The sequence below is a fragment of the Dendrobium catenatum genome, unplaced genomic scaffold (genome assembly GCF_001605985.2).
Source record: "Dendrobium catenatum unplaced genomic scaffold, ASM160598v2 fragScaff_scaffold_716, whole genome shotgun sequence".
In the NCBI taxonomy this organism is placed as follows: Eukaryota; Viridiplantae; Streptophyta; class Magnoliopsida; order Asparagales; family Orchidaceae; genus Dendrobium; species Dendrobium catenatum.
In genome coordinates, this window is record NW_021319178.1 from 6430686 (window position 1) to 6441880 (window position 11195).

General features: G+C 33.2%; 1 protein-coding gene across 1 annotated transcript; it reads right to left on the reverse strand.

Annotated features, from left to right (window-relative positions):
• Nucleotides 1–7680: 7680 nt before the first annotated feature.
• Nucleotides 7681–8839, reverse strand: LOC110109616. The gene is made up of 4 exons (XM_020840777.2): nucleotides 8699–8839; nucleotides 8466–8549; nucleotides 8213–8253; nucleotides 7681–8128 (listed from the first exon to the last, which is right to left on the reverse strand). The coding sequence occupies exons 1-4, from the start codon at nucleotides 8781–8783 to the stop codon at nucleotides 8063–8065; spliced, it is 276 nt and encodes a 91-aa protein (XP_020696436.1). The 5' UTR covers nucleotides 8784–8839; the 3' UTR covers nucleotides 7681–8062.
• Between the last annotated feature and the right edge of the window lie 2356 nt (nucleotides 8840–11195).

The following is an 11195-nucleotide window of genomic DNA, read 5'->3' on the forward strand; positions in this document are numbered from 1 at the left end:
AGTATGTTGTTGCATGGATGCCCTGTCTTAATTGAGTATCCAATTTTCTTTTAAATATACTATTGAATGGCTTATACAATCTTTTAATATTTCTAGATATACCTTTGATTACCTTTCGTGCTCTATACATTCCATCATATAGATATCCAAGTGGAGGTTTCTCGTCTAAGTCATCAATGCACAACAACCTGATCAAATGACCTGCTAGCTTTTAAATTGTTAAACAATCATTCTAAAACTTCAAATCTAAGATTATTACAGCTGCCTTTTCCTCCTTATAGGTGTTTAATATCTTTGAATCTGCATAAAATTTGCTAATAATTAATGCATGTAGATCATATTTATGCTCATAAACACTCTTCAAGGTTATTAAAGTTGTTACATACAGTATGGGTCATGGATGTACGATCTCTTTCTAATCTGGCCTTTTCCTAAGCCATGCAAGTACATAAATATGATTATAAGCAAAAATCATCACATTGGATACTTTCCTTGATAAGGCATCAATGAGAGGCATGTTGCCCAAGTCTTTTAAAATCAAATTCAAATAATATGCAACACAAGATGACTAATAGATATTATTAAATCTTTCATGTAATAACTCTCCTGCTTTTTTGTAATTAGCAGTATTATCAGTGACAAATTGAATAATATTTTATGGCCTTACCCACTCAACAACTTTAGTAAATAAGGAGCACAAGTTCTTAGCATCTTCAATGATATATGAAGCATCCACAAATTTCAAAAAAGATACACCACGAGGACTATAAATCATAAAATTTATTAATGTTATACTCCTATCATCAGTTCATCCATTTGTCATGAGAGTACAACCCATGTCCTTTCAAGTATTTATATAGCTATCAATGAGTAATCTACACTCCTCTTTACAATCCTTAAGTAGGTTAACCTTTATGTTGTAATAAGAGGGGAGCTTGTAACTAGGATCTATAGCAGTTATAGCATCCATAGCTTTCTGTGCATATTGTAAATTTAAGGCATTTAAAGGGATGCAATAATCAAAAAATTATTTTGCTACAATTATGTCTGCATGGTGAACTACTTTATTAGAGGCCAAGATACTTTTAATTTAAGATTGGGAACCTGATTTTGTTCTTGGAGCAAAGAAAGTGTCAATATCAGCAATCTTTCTTTTCCCCTTAGCGAGTTCTGATAGATTTGCTTTACAGGATTGTGATTTAGGTAGGGAAGAATAATCTCTTCCTCTACTTCAACATTTATTGGAAAAGGTGTCCTGTCCAACTCCTGTACTTGTTATTTTCTTTTTGAAATCTCTTTTAAGTTCTCATGCATTTGAAATTGAACATCATGTGGAACCTTCTTACAGGCTGCTATATTGCCCTTAACTTTTGTTAGATGCTGTTTCATGTATTTATTCCTCCTCCTTTGTATGTAATACCATAATGCAAACATTTGAATTGTCTCTTCACATTAGTTCCTTCAATCTCAATGAAATGATTTCACGTAATATCCACTTTCTCGTGCACAATACAACTGGAAGCTACACTCTAAGTTCCAGATGCTTCCATTCTCATATGATCAACTAAATTGAATTAACACAATTTTATGTTCATATGAATTTAAATGGAAATAGATGAAAATAGTCTAAATAGATGATTTAAAATCTACACTTTTCACTAAACATCTCAATATTAAGAAAACTAAAGCATCTTAAGGTTCTCATTCAAAAAAGAAGATGAAACATAACAAATTAAAAGATACTTCTATTAGTAATAAAAGATTAAGAAGCATAAAAATATCAAAATGATAATTTAAATGACAAGTTTCAATTCTCTTCTGTGCAGTTCCCGGACAGGATGACCAAACAACATTGCATTGGGGGAGGAATGCAGAGTGCAGACCTATTGTCGAGCCTATTTTATGCGTTGGGCATTGAGGAGTGCATACCATTTTCAGTTCTTTTTCTCTAGCATGTAAAACTGTTAAAAATGAAATGATTTTTTTTAGATCTTATACTTTCTATCTCCAATTAGTGAAGCTCTAAAAATAAAATAAATAAAAGATACTCATCATAATTGTGTATATAATATGATGTAAATAAGCAAAACATTATAGCAAGATTATGACACTTTACACTAACTGATAAGAAAAAAGACTACACATTCATAATACATATATGAAGTTACTAATATTTATCTTTCTTATTTCAATAATTTTAATAATTCAACAAAATGAAAATTAGATATCTCTTAGTTTTTTTTCGTGAAATATATCATCATAAGTTGAGTTTTCATGTCCCGCTTTATCAAAATCTGCAATCACAAATGCACCTAATCTCTATCTCCTTAATTCTCTAGTTCACTTTCAATAAGAAATTAAAAAATATTAAATAAGATTGTAATTTTCTAATTTATTTAAATGATATGTTCATATTTCACTTATCAGGTATAGATTGAGTTGATGCTATATTTGCTTCTTCAACAGCATGTATTGCAGCGTCGATTTTCAACTCCTCTAAGTCAAGATCTCCAGGTGATTCCTCATCAAGCACCAAAAAATCTACCATTTCAACATAAGTATAGTCTAGAGGATCGTAGCTTCTTTTTTTAGTTGAAACCTATTGCGGGTTAGAATATACGATGCGATAGTTTTAAATTTTTTGTCTTAGTGTTGTACGGATATCCAGATCACAGACATAAAAGATATAAGACACAAATATTTTTACATGGAAATCCTGGAAAGGGAAAAATCACGGGGTCATGCCCAGTTGAGAGAATTCCACTAGTATTTACTTGAGGTACAAGATGCTAGCTCGTCCTTCAAATTTATGACGATCAGATTACAATGATTGAAATCTAGTTACAAACAAGAATTTGAGATTCAATGATGTTGTGTATTTGAGCTGAATCCTAGAGTCACTTGGAGATCAGACAGAATTTCAGCATCACTTGGAGATCAGACGGAGTTTTGGCGTCACTTAGAAGTCAGGCGTAACTTTGGCGTCACTTGAAAGTCAAATGCAACTTTGGCGTCACTTAAAAGTAGGGCGGAACTCCGGTGTCACTTGGAAGTCGGGCAGAATTTCGGCGTCACTTGAAAGTCGGGCGGAACTTCGGCAGTGGACGAGGAGGAGCTTTATCCCTCCTCTTCTCTTCTTCTTCTTCTTCTCTTCTCCTCTTGCTTGGGTCCCCTCTTAAGAGAAATGAGAGGCTATTTATAGTTTTTTAATGATGGCATGACCCGTAAATAGGAGGAGGATCAAAGACAAATGGGGAGTGGTTTGGATGGACAACCGATATTGAATCCCTTGATTATAGACCATTCGTCAGACATTTGAAGGTCTTAATGATATCGAAATTTGATGATCCTTAGGCTCATTGGATTCATCTCGTCGATCCGCTCGATTCAACTATAAGCATGTCATGTTTGTAAAACGTTTGGTAATCCAAGTTGTGGTTTGAACCTTCCAACAACGCTTCAAGTCTTTGTTTTAGACACATTTGAGCTCGGATTGAGTTGAATTTTGTGTCATTGGGTTTGTATTTTTGAGACGCTCAGTTCAACTATAAATTTGCTGAAATATGAGCTCAGATGATCCCAATTTTAACTTTTGAAGCTTCCAGCCTAACTTTGTCTCGATATTCGTGCATGATCAAGATAATTTTTTGATGATATATCAAAACCTAAGAATGGAACAATAATTTTAATAACATTTGTACATATATACAACATGATATATTGACACACATATTATGTTATAATAAAATTATACATATTTTTTTAAATTTAGATTGTATCGAATATAAATGAGATTCGTTCAATCCAATAGTAGCTTATATACAACTATTTTCATATATAAATTCAATATAGACTCATTCGTATAGTTTTTTTTTATTTTTCCAGAATACCAAACTACACAAGATAAATTTGTGGTTTTTTAATATTTCATCCTTTCATTGATGGAAGCACTACAGAACATAATTGTTATTTTCTCCTGCTGCACATAGAAAATAAAACTTTTATTTCAAGCAAGGTTTCTCAATATACTTTGATTATAGAATTGAATATTTCTTAGTTGCAATATTGGAATAGAGAACGAATACATAAAAATAATACTTTTAAAATCATAACTGTTGTCTTCTACATGCTTTTAAAATCATAACATGCTTTTAAAATTATAGCAAAGTGTGAGAGATACAATAAGATGTTGACCTCAACTTATGTGGCATGGTTAATGCCAGAAAATGAGATGCTAATCGATATTGATAAAAAAGATATCACTCAGAATGAAGATCGAATTGTCTTAATCAGGATGAAAGTATTAAAGCTTTGTTCGATTACAAAGTGGATCATATTTTTGGCACTGAATACCCCTTAGGATATGACACCTGATCATACTCAGCAAGATATGGGCGCCCTTTACTTACAAACTTTTCTGCTTGCTTAGATGCAATAACAGTCTTGATTTTCTCAGTAATGAGACTCTCAAGTTTATTAACTATCACTGGTTCAGATGAACTTGGAGCATATTGAGGAGTGGATTAGAGAGGAGCTGAATTGATTTTAGATTTTTCTTTGGGGACATCTTGTACTCTAGATGCTTGTAGCATTGTGCTAACTGGAGGATTTACTGGCGCACTACTAAACACTTGTTGATTGGAAGGTTGAACCAGTATAGGAATTAACCATAGGTGCTTGCGCCTATGGGAAACCTAGAACCAGATTATAGTCTTTATAAAATGAGGGCGAAATCTCTGGGTAGTGTCTTATCTACAAACTCATCTGCCTTCTAAAAATTTGACCCGGAACATCGTTAAAACTCTCCTATGCAGGGGAGGTCTGGGCGCGAATTTTTGGAGCCCACATAAGGTTATAAAAATTATAATCATAATATGATAAATGTTAGAGATAACAAATACAAGAAATATGGCACTACACTAGTAACGTCATGAATACTAACAATATTAAAAAAATATAAAAAACAAAATTGATGGCTTACCTAGAGCTAACACACATGAGCTCAATGACGACGAATTAGATTTTTGTAGTGTTGCTTGCAAAATTAGGGTCTGTTTGGATGCAGGATTTAGGTGAGATTTAGGCACGATTTGAGTTAAATCCTGTCAAATGCAAAAATAAATAAAAAAGTAAAAGCAAGCTGCGAAGTACGCGGGAAAAATTCTCATAAAAAATGGTATGAACTGAGCGCAATACTACTAGCCTTCAAAACATCAATAAGAATCATCAGAAATTAAGAAACCTTCTATAATACAGTAAAACTATAAGGGGAATGATAATGACATAAAATGTTGTATAAAAAAATCAAATAAAACATAGAAAGAAAACTTAGATCCAAATAAATTCATTAACATTAAGCATAAAGTATCGCGATTGAGAAGGTCCAGTGCTAATCATCAGAGATCACTAGTTAAAAATAAATACCAATAAAAATTAAAAATCAAGAACCCTGGCTTTCTCTAGTCGTAGGGATCCAAAACAAGCAGCAATGGAAAAGAAATATCAAACCCATTAATAAATAAATAGTAAAATACAAAGTTAAATCAATCGATTAGCATCCTAAGCTAGATAACAATTTCTTGTATGCACAAATTCTTAGAATTACTATGTACATTCACTCAATAAACAAACCAACAATATCACATTTTTGAGGTATCCCATGAACAGTGGCGGCTAAAACAAAATCATTGACAGAGAAAACTTACGAAACAATTGTGAAGGGTGAGTAGAGAGGATGAACAGCCTTGGAGATGAAGTTGGACAGAGTAAAATTGAGGGGAATGACCAATTTGAAGAGTCATTTGAGTAGCAAACAGGAAAGGGCTTTCGCGTGAGAATGGACGCGACAAAGAGAATTTGTATAATTTGATGAAGCACATATCAGAACATTAAAGTAGGGCTTTCTCTACCAGAATTTTCACCTGAAAAAACTGACAGTTTACTTAATATCGGAGGTATTTTCTGTCAGAAATTCCATCGAAGAATGGTACACCAATTTCCATCATCAAACCCACCGGTATTTTAGCCGCTATTTCTGAAGACCTATTAACCACAAAAGAAGGCATTTTTCCTGTAGTGTTTGAAGCCTTGATTTACGCTCCATATGCATCATAATATTTGTGAAAATACGCCTTACATCTTGATACACATGAGAAATAAATTTTCTTATAACTATTCCTTGATAATCCATATTTGAGTGTAAACTCATGTTGGATTTGTGTAGCAAACATCTTTGTTGAGTGTTAAAATTTTGCATAGTGAGATGATTTTACATTCTAATTTTGCATAAAAATCTTATACACACAAATAAAATAGAGGAAAGCTAGAGACACTAGATAAAAAATCACGAGGCTTGGTCTATTTAGAAAGATACACTACATAAGTAAAACTACAAATGTTTGCTTTTCTCCTCAATTTGATTTAACATGATTACAAAGTACTAAACTCAAGCTTAGTCTAATGTAGTTGTAGTAGAGATTGTATCAAAGATAGCGGATGGATGATGACAACAGTCTAATTAAGTTTATTTGGGCCATAACTATTGACTGATAACAGTCGAGCAATGCTTGGATAAGGGTCAGACGATCGTTGGTGAATGAAATGGTTGCAGTTGGGCGATTATAGTCTGATGATGGCATTTGGATGATGATGGTAGTTGACAATGACAATGATGCTTGAAGTGATTGATTTAAGCTTACTTAGACTCAGATCAAACTCTTTTAATGCTGTTAGACTTATCTCGTTGAAATGTTTATTTTGAATATAAGTTTGCAGACATTGGGGTTCAAATGATCATTAATTTAAATTCTAAAAATTTTCAATTTAAATTACATTAAAATTCTTTCTTGATCAAATGATTCTTATAACGACACATTAATTATTATTTGAATATTATTGCCATCAAAGAACATGTCATGAATCTTAACTACAGCTTAGTTTCAAGAGACAAATGGCCACCACCCCAAACACATAAATAAAAAAAATAAAATAAAATCATAAACCCTAAACAAATATTTCTTCGAATATTAATAATATTACAAAAAAAACATTAATTTTTATGGGTAATTTCTGTTCTTTAATTTTTAAAAGTATTTATTAAATGGACTACTTATATTCAGAGCTAGTCCCATCAGTATCTCCAGAGCTAACATGTAGAATGAAAATGATCTGCAATAATCTGTAGTAGCATGCAACGAGAGCTCTTAATTGACAGCAAATCCTGCGGTGGCAATGAATTGTTGCAGGCTTTGCACGAATGGTCTAAATGCATTTAATTTGTAGGGCTATCTGTATGTTTATCTTAATTTCAAAGAAAAAATAATAATATTCAAATAACGCATAGGCTTCGTTTGGGACGACTTTCTTACTGTTTTCTGAAGCAACTTTTTAGTACAAATTTTTTTTTTTTTAATTTAAGAAAATTTTGTACTAAAAAGCTAAATAAGTCATCCCTTAGGCTTCTTTTGGGACATCTTTTTTGCTGCTTTCTAAAACAATATTTTAGTACAAAATTTTCTTAAATTAAAGATTTTTATACTAAAAAAGTTATTTTATAAAGCAGTACGAAAGCTGTCCCAAACGAAACCTTAGTGTGCTCTGAGACCCCAATCTAATAATTTTTTTTTAAATTATCTCTCAATAATTTGAGGAGCTATGCTCCTTTTCTTCCAAGCTCAAAACTGACTTGAACTGAAATAGATATTTCTTTCTGCAAACAAATGCATGCAATTGCAGCACTGATGTAGATTTCTGATAACAGGTGAATGTAGATTTCTGATGCTAAACTCTCATCATGAATGGATTATATTCAGCTTGTGCTTTATTAGATCCAATACTTGATAATTCCTTACAGTTATTAGCATTCAATTTAAGTGTTTTCTTGATCCGCTCTTCTTCTAATCTGGACCAGGTTTTACATCATTCTGATTCAGCTTATGCTACTATTTTAATCATTCAAACTTCTGCATGTTACCATAGATTTTATGATTCCAGCCACACTTTGAAGATCTTAATGCACTGGATTCTCTCTACATGGTAGTATATAATACTGTATAAACTTCAGCTAACCACACATAAAAGCTTTCCTGCAATTGCTTCGCTTTTGCTGTAATCCATGACCAGGTTTCCTCTGTAAATCAATAGATCAAAAGAAAGCTACATTTATTGACTAAACAATATTTTCTTCCAAAAAACTGAGCTTATTATAATTTACCACTCTATCAGCTCTATCTTTCAGTGGCCTCAACCTTGGACCTATATAAATACATAAAACATTAGCAAAAGCCTATAACAGCTATATTCGTTGGTTTAAGGCTTTGTTTGGGACGACTTTCTTCTTGCATTCTAAAACAGATTTCTGATACAAAAATTTCTTGAATTTGAAATTTTGTACAAGAAAGCCATTTTAAAAAGCAATACAAAAGCTGTCCCAAACAAAGCCTAAATTTGAACAGTTCAATAGATACCTGAGCGAGAGGATCTCGGTGGAGGCCAAAATGAATGTGTTTCTGGCCCTTTGTAGTCGATCTCATATATCTCTGCGCCTTTCACTGCCATATCAAGCAAATCATCAATATAAACTAGCATTGTTCATGACTATATGGTTGCCATGTGAGTGATTAGTTATGCATGAAAGTAATTTAGTAAGTTTATTAAAAGCTGCAGCAAAGAAGTGTGAAGAGTTTTCAGTACTCAAAACCTTGACATTTTATGGAGTTGGCAGCCGCAAGAACAAGTAGAGCAATGAACATAGCTTTGAGAAGAGAAGATGATCTCTGTACCATATTTTAGTCTTAAGAAAACCCAAATTTCTTAAGAACTTATGAGAAGTAGTGCTGTGCTGGAAGTTCAGATTTGAAGCCCTTTTTAATCAGTCTTAACATTGAAGCCTTTCGCTATCAGAACAGCAAGGCTGGGTTGGCAAAGGAGACAGCCAGCAAGCACTATTTATTGATGTAGGCAGCTTCTTGCCCACACCCCCACATCCCCCATGCCCAATTCCGGACCCAGAAGGTAGACAGTGGGGTTGTCATATCTATGCATATAAATTAGATTTTTTTTCTAATAGGAGGAGAATATGAATTTTTTGCTAATTAAAATTTGAATTTATGGACTGCAAATTAAAAATCAATTTTTTTTTTTATTTTTTTGGTATCAATAAAGTTAGTGGCATGCATATATTCAAGAATTGCCAAAGATGGCCTTATCATTTTTATGTTGTGAGAGTTTCAAGTGATTGTATGGAAATATGTTGTGAGAGTTTATTACATATATTGGATGATTTTGATTGATAAAATATATAGAGCTAAATATAATTTAAAAATGTTATTCGATCATCGTTAAAATATTCTTTTTTGCTTGATGAATGATTAGATTATCATGAAAATTGATAAAATCCTAATCTCATATAATTTTTTTGAGTATATTGTTTACTCATACATGCTCATATAGGCAACTTAGATATTTGAACAAATTATTGTCAAGAAGCTTGATCAATGGGAGTAGACGATGGAAATAAACACTAGCCCAAAGGAAGCTTTGTCTTATAGAGTAGTCCCTAACACCAACCTGTTGACAAGGAACCACTCACCTTTGTGGAAATCACAACATGCAGACTCCCCCTAAATGATCAAATCATGGATGTAAAGACCCTCAGCGGGTTCCTCTAAAGGACTAGCAAAAAGAGTCTTTGCTTTGAAGTACACTTTCCCCAACATAACTTACTTTCCCACAACATTTGTCCGCAAGCATTGCCAAACATCTATTGCATATGTTCATAATCAAGCTGCAAGAAGTGCACACCCATGAAGCCTACGTCCATGAATTTAATGACTGAAATCATTCCTGACTTATATCCTCTTCCACTTAGAGGCTCGTCCCTCATTCCTAGGGCCAGCTCTCGTTCCTAGGGACTTGTTCATCATTTCTAAGGACTCACCGTCATAGAATCATTCTACATACTAGGTCCCAAAGTCTCAACCAAGTCACTCTCCCCAAAAATTTTCCTAAGATACTTGCATGAGAGAAGCAGGCCACGCTAGAGAAAAGGGTCTACATGTACTTCATCCAACTCATCCATTGTTGCCCTCATTTTTGAATGAGGCTGAATTCATTCCATTATAGCTTAGTATTTTCACTTAGGTTTCTTACCTTAGGGTAGATTCCTTCCCTATAGGATCCTCTTAGGTGGATGTTCAAGGACTTAGCTATGACTAGTTCTATAAAACCCAAAACCTTAATTTATCTTTCCATAGAAGCCTTAGGGTCCTTAAGTTAAACTAACCTTATTTTGTCTTTAAAAGAACTTAAAGACTCTGTTAAACCTTTGAAACATCATTTGAAACATTTTAACTATTCACAAATGTGCTTGTGAAGGGATAAAGTCAATCCAATACCCAAAACCCAAGTAAATTCATAGGTGGGCCCCATGGGCCTAATTTGACTATCCATGATTCAATTAGCCTTTAGATTGACGCATTAATCTCTTGGGAACCTTAGAATACTCATTAGTGACCCTAGATAAGTAGTGGATCCCATAAGATCAACCTTAAGTCATACCCCAAAAATATCCAAAATTACCTAAATGCCATAAACTCTAGATCAAAAGGCAAAGCAGGCATGAGTTAAGAGTTAGAAGAGAGTGATGAGAAAAGAAATGCGTAGGAGAGAAAATCCAAAAGGGTGAACAAGATCTCATCTATATCTTCATCATTATGGAAAGATCTATCTTCGCACTATCGTTGTGCTAAGATCATAATAAGGACTTATTCGTGCACCCTAAGTAAATCTTGAAATTATCCTTAAATCACAAATAAATAGTCATCTTTGACTCACTCCTCATAGAGTTTCCCTTCACTCACCCAATGAAGGTTTTTCAAAACCAATTGACAAATAGTTGCTCCTAAAATAGAAATGCAGACTCATATTTAAAAAAAAAAAAAACAAGACACTTATTGTATACAGAACATCTAATTACAATGGTGAGAAAGTATATTAGAAGATAAAAAGTGAGCAACTCACCAAAAGAGTAATCAAACACATAAAAGAGTATCACCTACGAGGATTTCTGAACAATTCACCATGGGGCTTACACACACTGTTAGGTTCTCTAAAGTTGGTTTAATTTGCGTTTGTGTAAGCCCTAATTTATGCAAGAACATGTGTCATGTCAAGTAATAAAGTGATAAGAAGAGTAT